Below are 21,273 nucleotides of genomic sequence, written 5' to 3'. Positions count from 1 at the left end.
TATGCAAAACAATTACAAGAAATTACAACTGCAGGTTTGTGCATAACCACTGTTTCTTTTTGGGTCCATTTCCCAGACATAATTCCTCAGAAAAAAATATGAATTTTAATGTGGAGGTGAAAAAATACCAAAGATATAATGATATAAAGGACAATAAAATGTTTTTTTATATAAGCACATTAGTATGCATTGCTTGAGGTTTTAGGTTTTATTAAGGATGTTTCTCGGCCCCAAATTTGCAAATCTCCTTGCACTCATATCCATGCAACAATGGAATAATGGTCTTGCATGAATTTGACATACTGCTGTATGCTCACTTCTCATATACGTATTTTCAAGTCTCTCCTTTCCAGTGCTATAATTTAATGTCCCTGATACATCTGTTCACTTTGCATGCGCACGATTGCCAACAGAGACTAAACGATTTACGCGTGACATTTTGAGGACGAGCACCTCGTTGGTGTGACTGTTTGTTCAGCAGAGCATCTGGCACCAGCACAGCGAACAGGGCATCTGCTCAGTGAGTCACGCCCTGCACGCCTGCCTTGCAGCAACAGGCAATTAGAGCATAAACTCAGTATCCTCAAAGGGGCGATGGTTGCTTTGTTGGAGCGGACAAGACCCAGAGACCAAGTGTGTCCATCCAGCTTCTACTTCCTCTTGCTATTCATTTTTGGACTATTTTCCATGTCCACGGATTGGCCTCAAAATCCTCCCACCTGCCTGACGTCACCACTCTGTCACCCAATGACATGCCCTTCACACAGGGGGTAATAATTCTTGTAGATGATTTGCACTGGCATAATGGCTCAGCTGCTAGGCAACAGGCAGCAGGAAGATAGAAGGGTGTCAGTTATTACATCACAGCTATGTACAGTATATAGCATACACTGAAGTACCCATCATCCTGCTTGAAGCATGGCTGAGGATCCTAAATATAGTAGCATAAGAGGGATGCACAGAGGATGCATGGGGGTGGAGGTTCTCAGATGAGGTGGGGTTGGTCCAAAGCACAGTTCAAGTGCATTTTTGTGCATTTTATGTAATACCACTAAGCCTAGCATACTTCATCACAGAGCAATGCAACATCTCCATCTCCAGACGCAATCTGCCTCAAATTGCAAGGTCAGAAGCAAACTTATTCAAAATATGGCTGCTAGAAATGGAAAATAGGGAACAGTGGAGAGACTGAATGTCTGAAGTCTGAATAAGTTCAGAGGCATCAACATGTGTGTAAAAATCTCATGCTAGAACAGGCTTCCTTTCCAGAAAGGGACTTTCATGGTCATATCCTCAGTTCTCAATTTGTTCAGAGCTAATTTCATGTATCGCTGATTTCAGAATTAATCGCACAGCACTTATTAATTTTTCATATATTTATAATCATCATTATTTTACATGAAATAATGACGATTACACAATTCTATCTTCATAGTAGCCATTGTAATATGATTCATAATATAGTGTTGTTATAAATTTAAAAAAAACATTTTTTGTATAGCTGCTGTTGTGAGGACCTATGTCCCAAACGTGTATATTAGAAGTAAAAAAAAAAAAATCTTTCCAGCTGATTTCATAGAAACGAATGTTTACTGTGGTCAGGCAAGTGGTAATCAGTCTTAAATACAGCCACTGCCATCAGATACGTACACATCCTCTGATGCTGTGGTCAGGTAAATAGCACCAGCTTCATTTAAACATATATGCAGAGACTTGTTAAGAGAGCCAGCCTTGCGGAGGCATTTTCTGAGTGCCCCATGCACATTCTGCATTTCCTATTAAGATAATTCATCCCTCGGTTGCCAGATTTCACCCCTTCTGCGATACAGAGTTATTAGGGACAAGGAGAGTTCATGTCTGTTTGTATTTATTATTATTCATGCCTCAGGACAAAAATCTCACATTTGGAGCATGCCTCTCATTATGTACACTGTCCAATGGACAAATCCAGCTGTAGACATTGATAACACAAGTATAGCAAATGATTGTACTCGTATACATTTCTAAAAATGCATTTACCTTTCACATATAAAACTTCTTTTAACACCTCTACACATCTTTCTGTTAAAATGGTTCCAAAAATAGCACCAAGTCTTTTATGGGCACAGTTTTATTCAGTTTAACTGTCAATGTTGATTGTTAGCCTACTGAGGGGAAAAAATATAGAAAAGCATTGACACAAAAGGCTTGAGTTGCTTAAGCAACTGCTTATGCAACACCATAATTATTTGTCTAAACTTATGTATATATAAACTTATATATAAACTTATGCCATGTGTGAAATTCCTGCTGTTGCATACCTAACAGGACACAATAGTTTTGTAAAAAGCAGACTTGTGCACAAAATTTGGGAATGGGTTCTGAAAATGAGGAATTAGCTGAATCATTTCCTGGGTTTAGCAAGATTATGTAAATACATAACATTTTGCCTGTTCCTCAAAACTGCACACGGCACATTCAACACTAATGGGCAAACTGAAGGAAGAACACGTGTAGCGCTGGTACTGTATGATTTTAAATTATACTCTCTTTAACTTTAAAACCTCACTTTTGTAAGTTGATTTTGGTGACCTAAAATGTTTTATCTTTCAAAAAGACTGGTTTTCGGAAAGCCACATAGTTTTCTTTTGTACAATTTTTTTAAATGAAAAATCAGGTCAGGTTTACTAAAAATAAATATGAACTGATTTTATGAGTAGGCTATATCTGAATTTTATTGAGGGAAACAGGCATATTACCAATGGTTTTAAACAACTCATAGAGACAAAACAGTGGCATAGCGCAATGGCATGCCCTCTTCACTGACTCTACTCAGAAATGTAAAACATTGTAGAATGCTTTGTTGAACAAATGGATTTTTAAAAATGACCGCTGCCTGAGTGCTGTCGAATTCTTCAGTATAAAACTAAGGAGGAGGAGGAAACCTTTTAGACTCAAGACGTGGAATGGAAACCCCTAGCAGGGGTTTTCATGCTCTTAGACTCTGACGGCAGTTATGACGGGAATTAGGGGAGCCACTGGGGTGAGTCTTTCAAGCTGGTCTTATGTTCAATCTTACATTAAGGCAGCAAAGATAACGTTCCTCAGGAGGTTAGAAGAAATAGGGGAAAAGAGGCAAAACTGTAGCACTGCTTCAGTCGCCTTTTAGTCACTCATAGTAACATGGCAGATGTAACACACTGTGCATTCATGTTCAAAATCCACTATACCTATAGACACAGCTGCCTTTTCAAAGGTTTTCTGGTAGAGTTTAAAAACATGAGCCTGATTTCTAAAATAGCAGTTTTTGTAATATTCACATCAAGTGGTTATATTGTTAGGCTTGTTCGTTCATTTTTCAGTTAGCCAGCATTCAAATAAACTACATTCAAATAAACTACAAAAATATAGACGTCAGAATTATTGACATGCATGTTTTCAGTACTTGCAATACCCCATTGCAAAGATAAAATATGTGTTCTGTATAACTTAACAATATTTGCAAATATATTTGGGTGGGGGTCTTTGAGCCTTTCCCTACAGAATCTTAAAAGATTCTTCATGTCTGCACTCATGGGCTGCTCTCTGAAATTAAAACTATTTTTGATCAGGTTTGAGTTTGCAAGTGGCCGTTGCAAAGCAGCAATTTTGCGGGCAGTTAACTATGTCTTGGTTATTTTAAAGTATGCTTTGGATCATTGTCTTGCAGGCAAGTTGGAGCTTGAACAAATGCCCCAGGACCAGTCTATGAGGCCGTCAGTGTTAAATTGTCCAGAGTTATATTGTGGAATTACTGCTGATTACAGTGGTATCTTTGGCACACATTGCTTAATTGTGTTGTAGCTGTAGTTGTTTTGGTCATATGGCATCATTAAATGCATAGTGCATCAGCAGTTTCCCATCATTTGGCATGTTTATTATTTTGGTTAACTAATAAAAATCATATCCCCACTGATGACAATAAAAGTTACGATGATTGTGATTTGCCCTCTATGCGTGGGAGGCAGAGATGCTGGCAGAAGAGAGTGCTAGCTTAGAGAAGCCTATTATTAAGAAACTGCAGAGGGAGAAAAACAAGTTGGAGCAAGCGCTGCGCTCGCACAGGCTGATTTGCAAGCTCGCACTGGACAGGCCGTGCTGTACAGGCCATGCTGTACACTGGTAGGGCTCCCTCAAGCAGCCCCATGCCTGGACCAGGCAACCCTCTGAGCCTTGTGGTAATAAAGAAAGAACTGCTGGTATACCAAGACAACCAGGATGTGGTGCTGTTGCTCCACAAAACTCAGCATTGTGTCATTAAAGCCCATCTGTCTGGATGGGCAGCGAGCTTACAGTCTGAGGTGGCAGACTCCATCCTTAGCGTTTCCAAGCCCATCGGTGCCTAACTTCGCAAGCTGCAGAAGAACAGCCCCCTTCCTTCCCCCATTCCCCCATAAGCAGCCAACAGACCCATGTCTGGCCAGTAGGGTTTTGTCACTGTTAAGGCTCTGAATTCAGCTCCATTGTCTGCTGATAATCGAATAACAATAGGTTGCCTCTCTGGAGGACGGCCCAAGGGAACAAGCAACAGACGACTCCTTAAAGGGAAATTCCACCACAAAACATTAGCCTCATTTAATAGATCAAGGCGTAACTGATTAAGTCCCTCTAAGTGGCTGGCCAAAGCAATCTCTGTTCAGCAATAGAGGCTGCGGCAGGAGAGCATGTGGTAGAGGTATATGTCATAATGACATGTACTTCTACCCTTGCTCATTTTTGAAGAACTACAATAGACAGGTAATTTGGAGATACTAGGTGAAGGGATCACAGACAGAGCTGACATATGGTCACTCAGTATGCTCAGTAGTCTCGCCAAGATGTTCTCCTCAAAGTAATCTGGGCGAAAGTGCCTGATACACCCTCACACATTCATCTGCTGTGTCTCAGGTGTATCTGGAGGATATTTAATGTTCCCAATTGCAGTCAGCCATTTTTTCATCTTGCAGTAGCTGGTAAAAATAAATTCCTTCCTTCACAATTTGCCACACTACAGCAAAGTGGCATTTTCAATTCAGTAGAACTTAAGCATGAAAATAACTGAACTGAATGCCATAAACCCAAGATTTTCTTTCTTTAGTGGCCAGCTTGCTAGCGAGTAACATTAGCCTCTTTTGAAGAACAGCTTCCAAGCCAAGTAGCAATGAGCAGGCCATCTGTTTATATTCATTAGGAGTAGCAACCTTGTGTGATGCCCACCAGTAGACTGTACGCAACTGCCCCATTGTCATCTATAGTTAACCAGAAAACAGGAGCATGTGCAGTAGTTCGGGGTGGGGGGGGTGGGGGGGGGGGGGGGGGGGGGGGGGCGGTACATCTCTGCACTCACTACAAGTAGAGAATTATTATTTTATCCAGGAACACAGCTACTCTTCTGCAAATAAAACAAAAACTCAGAGTGGCATATCCTTTTAAGGCCCTTCATGAATTACCATATAAGATAATTTAAGTGATTAATTATCAGGTATAGTAATACCTTTGTAAACTTCCAAATTCACTGATAGGTCAGTCAAACAGTAAACTGCTGGAATCAGCCAATGAGTCAAAATCAACTCATACCAGGTTTCAGATTAAATACTTTTATTTAACAGACAGACAAGCTATGTCTTTTGGAATCTCCACAAGGAATCATGAAAATTAGTTTTATATTTTTATAATTAGTTATAATAGATATAATACAGGGCACAGACTTCACCAGCCTAAAATCTTCAGGCAGGTCGCTCTAGAGTCAAGGGCCTCATATAGAAAAGGCCCTGTACACACATGAAAAAGCCCTTAACTAGCACAGGAGCTACAGTCATTGTACCATAACTGAACAGTCTCTTGCTAATGAGAGGTATAAATGAAACAAATATGCATAATGGATACTGGGTTTACATGTTAAACCATAGGGAACATGTTTTCCTATTGTAAATTTGGTGTCCAGGTTTGGACTAGTTGGCTATGCTGGCTATGCAAAAGTTTTATTATGTTGGCTGAATTATTATTTTATTGGGTTGGTGGATTTGAGGAGGAAATTTGATAAGATCTAGCTGAGAAAATGCAAGGCTACTACTGGGTCTAAATAGTAATGTGTTGGACATGTGGATGCCTTCATACAAAATTGATGGAATAATCCTGTAAGATAATGTACTACAGTATACACAATGTATATGAATTATTAAAATGAATAAAATGTATTTACAATCAGAATAACCTAAGGATTAGGTAGCAATCAGTCAACATGTCTCCAGTGTAGCAAACTGGGTTGCTTGTGGTGATACATTATTGTTTTATAATCGTTTTGTCATTTTCACAGTCATGGAAAGTCATTCAACTGTCATTTCCACTCGGCTTCCCTCTGGAGTAAGAGACCCTCATTGGCTACAGTGAGCCAAACAGAAAACAGGCATCCACTTATATTCTTTACAGAGCTTCTTTTTCCAAACATAACCCCTCTCGTTGTGATACCTTAACAGTGCATGTGTAGTGTCACCAGTAAGACAGAAAGAGGATACCTACAGTTTAAAGGCTCTACCAAGCACACAACTTTGAAAATATTAATTCCATCTTTCATTTTGCTGTTCATTCAGGAATTCAGCAATCTGAGCACTTAATTTCACAATTCAAAGCTCAGGTATTACCGACTTTTTCCAAATAATTTCATTACTTTGACTCAAATTACAGAAGACAAGGGTTTACCGTTTGTCTGTCTAAAACTAGTGAGTTTCATCTTCTGTAATATTCTGTAATAAAACAGAAATATAGAAGTTTATACTCATTATTCTGTTTGATTTATTAACATCTGAAAAAGTAAATGAATATCCATGTAGGGAATGCTCAATTTCTTAAAATTACAGCAGGTTGTATTATTTATAAGACATGTGTATTGTAAATAGACATGTATGAACTGTAAAAATGTACTGGTTTGATCTTATATGACAGCATAGCTATTGCTACTCTATCATTCAAATGTTCCTTTCAAATGAGTAGAAGCAAAGAGTATTTTATAACTATCCATTAGTATCCATTACTACCTAGAACCTCTGGCAAAACCTTTTCATTTTACAGTATGAGAGCAATAAAATACACCATGAATTGTGTTTACACACCACGGTATGTTTACTGACCTTTCAGATTGTTTACAGGAAATGGTCATTAGTAAGCTTGGAAAAATTCTATTGTAAGCCAACCGTCACATCCTATGAAACATGCCCAGTGTTTTTGTGGTAAAATCTAAATTCAATTTATTTGTTTTTCCATTGTTCAAAATCCTGCAATGCAGTGGTTAAGTGAAAGGTCAATTTTTGTACTTTTTAAAGTGAAAGTTAATCTTTACTGGGCAACTCTAAAATATTCAAATTGACTTGGAGGGTAGATGTTTGACCCATCAGCTATTCTATCAACTTCCCTTTAACCACTTCAAGAAGAAAGTACAGGCATTTAATGTTGAATCACACCCATTCCCACCCTCAGAATCGTTCACTTGACTAGACGGAATGAGACGGCGCTTACGAATTTTACGTCACAGTCCGCAAAGCACATAATACTATGTGCCAACTTCTTTATCTGGTGCCCATGACAATTTCAGGCCTGGGATAAAGGTGTCTCTAAATAGGACAGATAGAATGAGCAAAATGTTTAAGCGCTCACTGAGACTTCAACTCACGATTTATATTGATTTCTATTTTTGTCCGTCTTGTTTGATGTTCCCTGAGTGAAGGACCTGTTGGAGGAGCATGTTAAAGAGAGAAGTATTTGGGAGTGAGGCAACGTGGTTATTGAGGAAGTGGTGGGGCGTGTAAATTATCCCGAGTACTTTTGCATAATATCAAGGCAAACGCAACTGACTGAAGATCACAGAGCCATTCATTCAGTAACATCCATAACACTCACCTGTGTTAAATGTAATCAGACTCACTAGATATTCCTGTTTTACCACAGGAACTGGTAATGCATACAGGTTTTTTTTTCTTTTCATTTTAGCACTTTTAGGTCAACAAGCAATAGCTGCAGGTAACCAGGGAGATATTGTTGGTACATGTCAGGACCTACATGAACAAACATGCTTCAGGCTCAGCGGTTCCCTCTGAAGTGCAATACGTGGTAGCCAATGTGTTCTCCAGCTAAGAAGCAATCAGTGTCTTTTTGTAATGTCCAAGTTGAATTCTGAAAAGGTCTGTTTTTATAAATGTCACCCACAGAAGCTCTGACCAGGCAAAACAAGGCAAAACTACTGATTTGTATCTACCCTACCACACCCTTCTCTCTCTCTCTCTCTCTCTCTCTCTCTCTCGTCTCTCTCTCTCTCTCCCTTGCTCTATTGCTCTCAATGGGTGGTTCTTTGAATATTTGTCTTTCTCTGCTCCTTCCCCCTTCCTGCTTTCCTGTAAGGTATTGCACACTACACTGGCGTACAGCCATCAGAATGAAAGAGAATGAACCTGCATGGATATGACGTTACTCCTGTGGTACAGTTCAGTCTAACTGCATGGCGATTGCAGCGGAAAGTTAAACTACGCAGCTGTCCAGGAACAGTTAATTTACCACTGGCGCAGAAAACATTTTAAAAATAAGTTTGGACAATGAAGAAATTTGCGAGCAGAAAAGTTTTACCCAACACCGAACTGAACTATGTGGAATTCCAGAAACAACCCATGCCGAACGCTGTGTAAGGATTAACCTCTAAATTCAGATCTTTTTTTTCTTTCATACGCAGGAGAGGTCTGTTTTAAGTTACAGGATTTAAGTATGGAGGACAAAGGCCCTTTGTTGACTTCAGCTATTATTTTCTACCTGTCCATCGGGGCAGCAATCTTTCAAATTCTTGAAGAACCGAACTGGGAGATTTCAGTTGCAACTTACACAACTCAGAAGGAAGAGATACTTAAAACCTATCCCTGTCTCAAGAAAGAGGACTTGGAAAAGATTTTGAAGGTATTTTCAGAGCATTTTAGTGTTTATTTGTGTGGTATCGGGCACGGTGGTTTATTTTTTAACAAGAAATGCATGAATGCATCAAATGTAATAAATGCATCCCTGATGTATTTGCAGCAGAAATACCACTATGTGTTTAATTACCCAGTTGTAACAATAGCAGTGGTTGAATTCATGTGTTTTGCATCAGATGTACAGGCCTATATTCGCCATATGAGTTTGTATCCTGTCCACTGCTGGTCTGTCAAGGCAATTAACAGACTGTCTTCTCATTTCTCACATTAAAAGATATATCATTTCAATGTACATTCTAAACTGTCACAGAAACCATAGATTAGTACATATCCTGTTAATGAATGAAGGGAAGGCTAAAATATTAATACTAATACTGTGTCTCTGCATACTACTTGAGTCATTGGAAAATGTGTTTTCTTGTAGGCTACTGACATGACTTATCATGAATGTGCAGTGGTTCACTATATAGACATTGTTGAACAGTTATCAGTTCATTGATTAAAATAGGCAGCAGCATGAATACTCAGCATTTAATTATATATATATATATATATGTATATAGTTTCATAATGTAAAGCCCAATAAGAGCGTATCTCATTTATCAATTTTTATTGACCGTTACGCAGTGTGCAATTTCTCTGATATTGATTTTATACATTTCTTTATTTCTTTCACTTCCATGTATCTTAACTGAGTTAATTTTTAACCTGCATAAGTCTTTGCTGGCACTAGATTATTGGTCTTGACAAATCAAGCTAATAATTACATCTATCACATGTAATATTCCTACTGTACATGTGCAGCTATGCATACTCAAGGCAATTCAAAAAGCACAATGAGGTACAATAGTAGCTGATATTATACCACTAATAGTAAGTACAAGAAACTGATCTAAATTATTTTTAATGCAATAATAGACTTGCTGAAAATTAAAAATCTAATTTGATTTGCTGTAATAAAATTTTATTTTATTTGACGTTATCTTTAACGGATAAGGTTAATTAAGGATCATCTCTGGTTGTTTGAAATTCTTTTTACTTGTCAGTGTGATCCACAAAGCCTAAAGATCCCGTTCTTCAACAGATGGAAAGTTGATTTTATGTCAAAAGGATTTCAGCATGCTCCCTGATTGGATTATAGAGAACAATATGCATTCGTGGAGTAGTAGAGCACTGTAGGGAAGAGATAAGCAGCAAGCCTTCATTACATACATACATATTGGATTATAAGATTGGACACGCTCGCTGAAAGTAACAGATATACAGTACGTCAGTAAGCAAAGTGACTGCATGGGCAGGAATACTTCTTATAATCTATGATGATTGAATGAAGCTTTTTTCATCGGTTTCAAATATCAGAGCGGAAGTAGCAACGATAAAAACACATGAAGTATAGTGTTTTGAGAAGCATTCAGTGTTGCTGTTGGATGAAAAAAAATTCTACTATTTATCTATTCATTTATTTTCAGAAAAATGCTCATGCCACTAGATTATTTATTTATTTATTTATTTATTTATTTCCTCTTTGCTTACAGAAGTACACATTCAATGGTCAAACGTCATTCGAAAAATGATCAAATAACCCGCCAAAAAACTGTATGCCATCTCATGACCTCACATGAAAAATTGTGATGTTGGACAGGCATTGATTATCAACCTACCATGAATAAATAATGTTTAATAAATACATTACATTACATTTTACTCAGCAGACACGTTTATCCAAAGCAATGTAGAATATGTGCATTCCGAGGGTCAATGGAACAAATACAAACACAGATAAATTCTCATGAAGTAGCTGTTATCCATAGCCATGAACATCAAGTCCACTTCACAAACTAGAGCCAAGTTTTAAGCTAGAAGTGAGTGTAGTGTTAGTTGGTCATGGTAGAGTCTAAAGAGATGTGTTTTCAGACCACGGTGGAAAATGGGCAGTGACAGAGCAGTTCGTAGAGGAATGGAAGTTTCAAATTGGCGTGTAGTCCTGAAGTAAGTCCTGTAGGTAGAGGGGTTGTCCTGTTGATTGCAATGCAGCCCAGCGTCAGGACTTTGAACCTGACTCTGGCGGTGACCAGCAGCCAGTGGAGTGACCTCAGCAGGGGTGTGACATGTGAGAACTTTGGAGGGTTGAAGACAATTTGGGCAGCTGCATTCTTGATGAGTTGTAGTGGTAGTACAGCACAGACTGGTAGGGTTTTGAGAAGGGAGATCCAGCAATCCAGACATGAGCTAACCGTATTCTGGATGAGTAGCTGGGTGGAGCATGTGGTCAGATATAGTCAAATCCTCCTGATGTTGTACAGGTGAAACCTGCAGGACCATGGTGTGCACCTAGAAGTCCAGCCGGTCATCCAGAACCACCCCCATGTTTTCCTTGGGCATCCAAGGAATGCTACCATAAATACAATAGCAGGATAATGCTCATCTTCCACTGCCAGCTCTTATTTTACTGTTTCAGAGGTATGACAAGAAGTATGAACTAGTTTACTGTTTCATAGCTTCCCTACTCAGGAACATTTTTCTGTGGATACCTTTTCCTTATTATATTCCTTATTATAGAGTTTGGTTACCCCTTCAGTGTTCTTCCTTACAACTATCAAAGTGTGAATGTGCTGAAAACTTGAACAGGGAATCTATTGGAGAATTTACCCACTCAGAATGGCTTTTTGGAGTGCTTTTGAACGATGGCCTATTCAGCCGCAACATTAGTTTTTGTTGTAAAGTAGACCTTATAGCCTTTTTGACCTCCGTCATTTTTCTGTTCTGTGTCATTTAGTTCTCTGCGTTAAACTAAAGCATTCATCATTATTTGAAATGGCTTGAAAACATTCACTCCTTCCACTAAGTAATAATAGTATCAGGTTTCTTTATGATTTGGTAAAATGCAGTTTTATTTAAATGTATACTAAACTGCAGATTGAGGCATATCAAACAGAAAGCACAATAGGGAAATCATTTACAATATAGCTTTAGTAGATAAAAAAAATAAAGTCAGTATTAGTGGAGTTACATGTTCTCATATTGTAAGCAGTAGTAGAACTATAGGCCAGTATAAACTGTCTTCACGGTGCATTCGTTGCTGTGTTTTAATTCATTTTAGGACCTATATTAAACCTATGGGAAGTAAGTACTGTTATAACAGAATGTGCATAGCTTAGCAAAACAAACTCTTCACAGTGATGTGCCTCACAAGGTAATGACCTTAAGGTGCTGTGCAGACTAATCCCATCTAACACGTTTTTCCTCATTTTATACATTGCCTGAGTTTGTGGTGTTTCATGATTACTGAGCTGATTTTATATTGGTGTTTTCCCGCTGCACTTCAACTTTCGCTGAAAGGAGTTTGTCTGATGTTATTCGGCATTTCCAAAGGGTGTGTGGAAACCTGACATGAGTGTGGAATTTTGTTACCTTAATCCACTGGTGTCAAACTCCAGCCCTGGAGGGCCACAGTGTTTGCTGGTTTTCTGGGTGTTCTGAGCACCAGTGGTTCATTTACGTCATCGATTGGCTAAGGAATCCACACACTTTGTTCTCAAGGTCTTAATTAGCAGCTGATTGAAAGGAAACCACAAAAACCTGCAGGCGCCCCCCTTGGGAAACAGTTTGACACCCCTGCCTTAATCCCTTTCAAAACAGGGCATTATAGATGAAGACTAGATCAGGTCACTTTCATTTCTGACAAGAATGTCCATGAATGGTTGCTACTGCAGTTATGGGTTAAAGTAGATTATACTTTAGTGATTTACACTGGCAATAAATTATTGAGTAAGAGTTCTTTTTCCACCATTCTGTGAGAAAAACAACCACATAAAAAGCCTAAATATGCTGGTAATGCATTGTTCTGCAGCAATATCCCATCCTATTATTTCAGAAGGGAATGTTTTATGGGCTGAAGGGTGTATGAAGTTCTGTTTCATGAAATAAATCTGCAATTCTCCACCCAGTTATTTTGAACAAAGAACACGCAGGTGAAAAGGAACAGGTTCAGCCCCTCCCATTCAGGTAGAGGCAACTGTTAAAACAGGAGAACTGTGCCAGTCTTGATTGTTTCAGTCAACAATAATCAGGACACTCAGGTCAGTCTAACATACTATTTTGTTTACTTTATTCAACTCAAATAACCACTGCAAACATGTAATGACATGCTATTGTCATAAAAAGACCACATGTTTTCATGCTTTGCTCAGTTATCTCATTCTCTTTGGGAATTCCTGGAAATCAAACCTGGCAGCAGCAGCCAACTCACACTATTACTGTATATAAAAACATGTTATAGCCTGATACCTGTATCCGCTAATACTAAATTATCACTGGAGGCATTGTTTTTTTCACTAGAGATTCAGCAGTTAATATACTTAAACAATTAAGTAAATAATTTATATTCATAAAAAAACAATAATTTACAGTCCTATAGGACTGGTTTATGTAGCAAATTCTGTGATACAGAATCACTTATTCAAGACTGATTATAAGGTTTTCTTATTCTCAGTTTGCATTTTATTGTTACTTAAACCATTAAAAACAAAAATGAACCCTGCTGCTTAAATAGGCTGTTCCCGCAAAAATAAAACAAAGCTACAATTTCCACTTACACAGAGTGCTATCTATCCAGATAGTTTCCCTGAGATTTTACAAGTTTTTTTAGATATCCACTTCAGCTCACTCTGACACATAAAACCTCAATGGGACATGCAAAGCACAAACACTTTACATTTGAAAAACTCAGCATAAACGTCTCTTTTCAAATATAATGACACGGTTACTCGTGAACACGCACAGACCTTGTTGTGCATGGTTTCATCGAAAATTACCAAAGTACGCTAACTGTGTATATCCACGCAAAGTCTCAACTAAAGCACATCAGAATTCTGGGGCACAGTGTCAACATTGTATCAGGGTGAGCTGCAACAGATATCAAGAAAACTCATCCAAACTCAGTGAAACTATCTGGATGGTTAAATAGCACTCCAGGTATGAGGAAATATAGCATTAAATTTATTTTATTTTAAGTAGCTTTGACCAGAGTGTGGTGGGGCTAAGGTTGCAAGTTTGATTGCTAGGTGTGGCACCATATATCCATCTAAAATGCATAAGACACTCAACAACCTGCTCCAATAAAACTACAGTAAAGGTACAATAGTAGCTGATGTTATACCACTAATAGTAGGTACAAGAAATTGTTCTAAATTATTTTTAATGAATTGACTTGTCGAAAATTTGATTTGCAGTAATAAAACCCAGGGTTTTTATTTTATTTGACATTATTTTTTAAGAGGTTAGGTCTATTAAGGAGAGCCTCTGGTTCTTAGAATTTCTCTTTAGTTGTCAGTGTGATCCACAAAGCAGAAAGATCCTGTTGAACAACAAGGTCTGTGCATGTTCCTGATCCTGTACAGTAAAAAATATGCAAGAACAATGTAACTTGTTTGAGCAGCCATGGAAATTAAGTGTTTGTATATGGGTGTGTCAGTTGCTGGCAGCTGTGGGAACATGTTCAGAGTACTGTGACGTCTTTTATCATACAGTTTGAGGCACATTCCTTAATTGAACTCTAGAGAATGGCTGCAGCATCATAATAACAGGATATCTCTGCAAGTAATGAGAGACTCAAACTTGAATCAGCAAGCAAGTTCTGTTTAGAGTGTACTTACATTATATTCCATTTTGTATTTCCTGAAATTAATTAATTTCTCACCATGTGCCCATGCCTGCAGGTGGGAATTATAGCTTAAATTCCCATAGCGAAATGACTGTGCCCCTGGAATGTCTGGATGATGTCATATCTAAAGGCCAGCTCAGTTGTGTAATATCTATGTATTTGTATTTGTGAGGTCTTTGTCAACAGCCAAACTTACCAACAGACCAATTGATTCCTGTGTGTATTTGATGGTTTCAAGTGCTGATAGCTTTGCAACATCTCAAACACATTCACCTAGAACTCTTCTGGAGCATATTAGCTAAATACCTTTAGCATGAAGCCCTGCATTAGTTGTTGAATGCACAAACGGAGTGGTTCCTAATGCTGTTCCTGTAGATCTGCCATTCAGTTTTTCACCCTAACCCTAACAAAGCACACCACATTCAACAGATAAAGATCCTGTTGAGCTGGTAATCAGTACAATCAGGTGTACCAAATCAGGGTTGAAAAGAAAACCTAATATATGGTAGGAACAGTGAACAGGAGTGTTGGGAACCACTACATTAGTTGGGAACCACTCCGTCTGTGCACTAAATAACAGGAACCACAGAAATAACTGCTACTCAACTGCGGTGCCTTTTTGGCTTCCTGATGCACAGAGGGAATGGTACATAAACCGACCCACATTTTATCAGTCTTTGTTTGCAGGTAGTGTCAGACGCTGCTGGGCAGGGCATCGCCATCACAGGAAACAAGACCCTCAGGAGCTGGACTTGGCCAAAGGCTGTTGTCTTTGCTGCCACTATTATCACCACCATAGGTAAGTGCCATTGTGTTCTAATCTACCTAGTGCACTGCAAGCCAATGCAGTTCTAACCCCAGCTACAAATACAGGCAGTGTCTTTTAAAGCCTGTCTACATTTAATGCCCCTGGGAATTGTATTGTCTATTGGGCTTAGGTAAGGACTATTAACCCGTTTAATATCAGGCTTGATTCACATATCAAGAGCATGTTAATGTGCCCTCAGTATATTGGAGGCAAGACAACCTCCAATTGAGTTTCAATCAATATGTGTCGTACTCACATCCAGAAATTCTAACCTTAAGTTTTGGAGTTTGATTAATCTGCTTGACTAATATAACAAAGTTAAGTAGCAGTATAGCCAGTGCTACCCTTACCCTTCCTATTTCAAAACTGGGCTTGTATACTTCTAGGCTGGAGAACGTATATATACTCATACAACTTATAACCTACTTTGCTGCTGGAAGTGGTGAGAGTGAGTAAATAGAGGGTACCCTTTCTCTGAGGTGCACACAAATCCAATGCCTTATCTCAAATCTAATGCCTGGAGACACTCTGCTAAACAAGTGCTGTCCTTCATGAAACTAAATTCAAACCTGTCTTGGCCCTGATTGTCTGTGGTTATTCAATATCCCTTGGGGCTATTTTTAAACAATGGAATTGTTAACCCTTGGGTCTTAACCTCCTCTCTACATCTGACCACCTGACCAGTCCTCTTACATATAATTGGTTATATAACTTGATTTCACCCACTGGCCTGGTCCCAATTCACCTCAGAATCACTCTGTCTACACACTAACACTTATTTTGCGTGCTCATGAGGGTTGCCATCTTGTACAAGGGTTGTCCCAGAACTGAGCCAAATTTCAGCAAGGGTTAGTGGCTGTTCGGCCCTCCGACTCCCTCACTAATGAGAAAATGAAAGTGCTGACTTAGGCTACGTTTACACCGCAGGTCTTGATGCCCAGTTCAGATTTTTTAGACTGCCTGTTTTCATCTACTTTTTAAACTGACCTATATCCGATACCTGTGCTCACATAGTTTATACTAAAAACAACCCGCATGCGCGCACAAGGGTTAGGCCGCCACTACCATATCGCTATCAACGATGGACGCAAAACAATGGAGAAAGAAATAATAATTCAAGCTGTTGGTTTTTAAAACATTTAGGCCCGCAACAAACATCCCCTGCATTTTGGCCTATACCGACTCTTCGGCTCACATACTTAAAAGGACATAACCTTGATTTTCACCGCTAGAGACTAGAGTCTTCGTCCTCCGTTTAACTTCTTTTAACATTTACCATTACCAGCAGAGAGTGGTTGTGCATGTCATAGACATTACGCGTCATTCAAATGCAAATACATCGCATTTTGAGCGAATCGAAATGACCGGAAAATTCGGATCTGATTCAGATTCAGTGATGTCAGTCACATTGGCAGATATCTGATTCCGATCGGATTTATTTCCACATACGAATGTGGTCGAAAACTTATCTGAAAATATCTGATTCCATGTGCTTTTTCTTGTTGACATATTCTTAATACATATCCGATCCGTGCCACATGTGAGCAAAAAATCGGAATGGGGTCACTTTTACCAGGCGGTGCACACATTAAAAAGTGAGTCCTGATCCAACAGGCATTGCGTTGCTTAATGTGGTTACCAGAGTTGTTTAAGCATGGCAGAGCTAACCACATTTAAATGTAATTTGACTGCCATTGTATGCCTTTTCAAAAAACAGTTATCATAGTCATCACAGTTCTGTCTTATTTGCAAAAAAAAAAAAAAGCGTCTCAAATTATATAAAAGTTTTGTTAGTTAAAGTGTACTGATAACACCTATCTTGATTGTGGTAATCATTTTTTGTAACGCAGTTCATAGTTGCTCACTGTGCCCAACTGTTAAGTGATATTCTTTTAAGTGGTGATGATTTATTATTAATAATAAGCCATTCTTTGCAAATTCCAATCTGTAAATTCAAATGGAATTCTCGTCCGAGCAGACCAAAAGTGTGTCCCACGCAAATACTGCTTTGTAAGCTCCCTATCGCTTCAATGCCTAGCCCTCGCTTGTGAGTGGCCCTTACAAAAGCGACACTAATAATTAAGTATAACTCAAAATAGAGGGGGAGTGATTAGAAGTGAATTGTGACCGGGGGACCGATTCCCCAAGTTGGTACTGCAGCTGAAAATGGAGCCCACAGTTGTATGGCCTACCTGGTTGTGTAAATAGCAAATGGTTTTATTTCACCTGTATTGTTTCATGAGACAATGAAGGTGTGTTCAAAAACAGATGGTTTTAGGAGGAGGAGAAGCTGAGCAGACCCTGGTGACAGTTGTTCTCCTGTGCTGCTGCAGGTTATGGGAACATTGCCCCAAAAACTGTTGGTGGCCGGGTTTTCTGCATCTTCTATGGTCTGTTCGGAATTCCACTGTGCCTCACCTGGATCAGTGAACTGGGCACATTCTTCGGGTCCAGAGCAAAGAAGCTGGGGCATTACTTGATCAAGAAAGACTTCACCGTGGTAAGGAGGCTCAAATTGATTACTGCTGCAAAAATTGAAAATTAATAACAACATTTTAAATGTGTGAATTAATTGTTTTATATTATGTGTTGTTTTCAGCGCAAAGCCCAGTTAGTCTGCAATGCCGTCTTTGTCCTGTGGGGGGTGATGGTCCACCTGGTGATCCCTCCCTTCATCTTTATGCATCAGGAGCAATGGTCCTATGTCGAGGGCTTGTATTTTTCTTTCGTTACTGTGACGACCATTGGCTTCGGGGATCTAGTTGCAGGTAAATTGGGGCAAGCCTTCACCTGCACTGGAGCCTCCACATTACTCTCTTCCCTACAATGCTCTCTGTTGATCATTTTTATGATACTAAGGCAAATCCATTTCAAACATGCTTTCGTTTAAATATGGCTTGTGGGCTTCTGAGTGACTTTGTCAATAAAAGCGGCAACAATTGAATGCTGGGCTGTACAGTTCCATGATAATGAAATCAGTGTTCCAGATTAGTCCCAATGACATGTAAGGTACCCATTGGTTAACAAATTGTGGTCAGTGAGAAATTCAGCCTTCCTCTAATCGGTGCTAACTCTCCTGTAGAACTATGTGGCATTAAAGGTGCAAAATAATCACTAGCTCACGGGTGAGCCCTTCAAAGGAGTGCATCCATGTTATATATAGTTTCATATGTCAGGAATCAACCATGACAGGTTGTCCTGTTATTGTAAAATTATGTACGACAGGGTGGTGATGCGGCCGAGGCGAAGCCAAGGTCATTTAACCTCCCCTGAAATACATTATTTTCCATTGGCAATGATTCTATACAATTACCACCAATTTTGTTAGTTTTTTTTTTGCATACAAAAAATTGCATGAAACCATAACTCAGTCAAATTTATCTGCCCACACAGTGTAGACATAGCGTCGTACTAGTCCCTCTGAAACTGGGTTCAGCTGGGTTTTGGGTCAAAATGGGCTCACAGCATGCTTGATATCCTGGCTAGTTAGCTAACCAACTATTGAATTACACTCAAAACATTGATTAAAACGCAATCGTTTGCAAAGATACAGAACATAATGCATCCCGCAGCTTAGTATGTGTTAAATACGGACTGCCTCTTCTACTTTCCAAATATGGGCCGATTCCGTATTTTACAGGATACTTGGCAACCTTAAATCAAGCTATAGACTACAGCAACAAGATTTGCTAACATTACTCTCTGCAGTCATTCATGAACAATAAGCCGATTACGCTTGAGTTGGCAGTGGCTGGACACATCCCTTAACACTGCTGCAAGTATTATGGGTTATAATACTGGAACATACTGGTAATGTTCCAGTAATGCTGAGTTAACACAATTTACAATAGCAGATACCAAATTTTGAATGGCAATAAAAAACAAGTGTGGCTGTTATTTATGAAACATAACATAAATATCTATTAAAAATTGCATGTAATGTTAATATACTGATACATTTCTAAAGCAGTAAGTTGCTAATATGTTTGATTGATGCTCTTTCTCCTCTCAGGTGTTAACCCAGATATAGATTACCCTGCACCATATCGCTGCTTTGTGGAGTTGTGGATTTGCATGGGCCTGGCCTGGCTCAGCCTGTTCTTCACCTGGAATGTGAACATGGTGGTGAGAGCCCACAAGGCCTTCAAGAAGAGAAGGAAGCATCGAAGATCATCCCTGGATGAACCACAGAACCACACAAAAGACAGCAAAACCCAGTGTCAGTGCCACACTGCTGCGGATGAAGTCAACATCTTCAAATTCCTTTCAGAGAAACAGGATGGATACGCTGAGCTTGTCATGAAGATCGGGACAGAGATGACAGAGAACAGGATAGGGAAGGAGTTGGTGAGGTCTCAGAGCTGCAGTGACATTCGTAATTTTGGTATCATCCAAAAATTGGAGCACTCACCCTTTCATAAGAAACGTTTCAGCTTCAAGAACATGGATCTCTCCAAGAACAAAAGCCAACAAGGCTTAGAGAATGAAATGCTCCTGATGGATAAACACACAGACACCAACACGAAGGAGAGCAAGCTGGGCCAGAATTCCATGGAGGAGGCAGTTATTGTGTGTCACTCCCAGTTGGGCACTCTTCAGAATGCTAAGCGCTTCATCGATGATGAACCGCCCTTGACCTTGGATGGCATTAAGACCACACCTTCCAACGAGCACATGGAGTCAGGGAACAAACCTTCAGGGGAACAGTGATATTGTTAAAGAGGTGTCATTTTTCATTGTCAATGGCTCTTACTACTGCCACTATTTCCGGAAGCTGTTGGAGGACCATACTTAGATACTGAGACATCTATCACCGTGCGTTGTCCCCATCTTCTGACCACATCAAACGCAGTACCTCACGACAAGAAAATGGCTGTTTTTAATTGAATTGCTTAAACCCCAATTAGACGCAGGCGTCTAAAAATAGCATTCTCTAGTAAATTATTGCTTTCCCCGGTGATTCAATGTGCACTACGGTAGCACCTACACCATTGTAAAGTGTAGACACTTCGCACTTTGATGCAAAAAACCCTGTCTCGATCAGTAAAACCACTAGGTTTCCTCAAAGGAGGGCTGAAATTGACACCCCAGGTTGATTTTTATGATATTTTATAAGCCAATAACTGTCTACAACAAGTCAAACAATTGCTAATACTACAGTGATGACATTGATATTGTTAAAATCCTCCTCTGATCCCTAAGCAATAAATCTGCTCTTTGTATATAGGTTAGCAAAAGTCAATATTCATTATACATTATACGTATTTCTATGCACGTAAATAGAATGGCTAATGCGAAAATGGTTTTTTTTTTTTGTTTGTTTTTTTTTTTGATAAAGCAACTTACCTTACAAGCAACAAAAAAGTATCTCAATTAGACATGCCGGTGCCAAAGTAGTAGTAGTAGTAATTGTGACTACTACCATTTCTTAAATGACCTAAAAGCAAGCTACTACTACCCTCTCTAAGATCTACCAATTGTGGCTTTTTCCGTGCTTGGAAATCATAGTGTCGAGTTCTTCAAGCTAATTTACATAGCTTTCAAACATAGCTTACAGTTCCCTTCTAGCAGAAATGACGGCCTTTTCGCCTTTTCGCGCTATATTATTGTGAACTGTTTATGATTCAGTTTCCTCCTTGTGAGCTCTCACTCTGTCGTGATAAGGAGGTTTGCTACTGACAAGCAGTCTGGGAGCTGACCTGGGAGTACACAGCAAGGTAAAATCAAGTGGTTTGATTGCCTCGAAGTGAATTTAGTTTGTGTGATAACTAACCATTATGGACACATTTTGTATATAGAAGCTCTCCAAAACGACAGCATTAACTGAAATACAGGGCTTGGTCAAAAAGTGAGAATGG

The 21,273-nt window shown here is 39.2% G+C and overlaps 1 protein-coding gene across 1 annotated transcript; it reads left to right on the top strand.

The window, feature by feature from the left end:
• Positions 1–8,402: 8,402 nt before the first annotated feature.
• On the top strand, positions 8,403–20,294 carry LOC118229214 (potassium channel subfamily K member 5-like). The gene is made up of 5 exons (XM_035420995.1): positions 8,403–8,931; positions 15,295–15,406; positions 17,749–17,915; positions 18,015–18,183; positions 19,428–20,294. Exons 1-5 carry the CDS (start codon positions 8,746–8,748, stop codon positions 20,123–20,125), a joined length of 1,332 nt encoding a protein of 443 aa, XP_035276886.1. The 5' UTR covers positions 8,403–8,745; the 3' UTR covers positions 20,126–20,294.
• Positions 20,295–21,273: the final 979 nt, after the last annotated feature.

This window comes from Anguilla anguilla, chromosome 6, assembly GCF_013347855.1.
Source record: "Anguilla anguilla isolate fAngAng1 chromosome 6, fAngAng1.pri, whole genome shotgun sequence".
In the NCBI taxonomy this organism is placed as follows: domain Eukaryota; kingdom Metazoa; phylum Chordata; class Actinopteri; order Anguilliformes; family Anguillidae; genus Anguilla; species Anguilla anguilla.
Note: the sequence above shows the minus strand (reverse complement) of the source record. Positions and strands in the feature narration are given on the sequence as shown.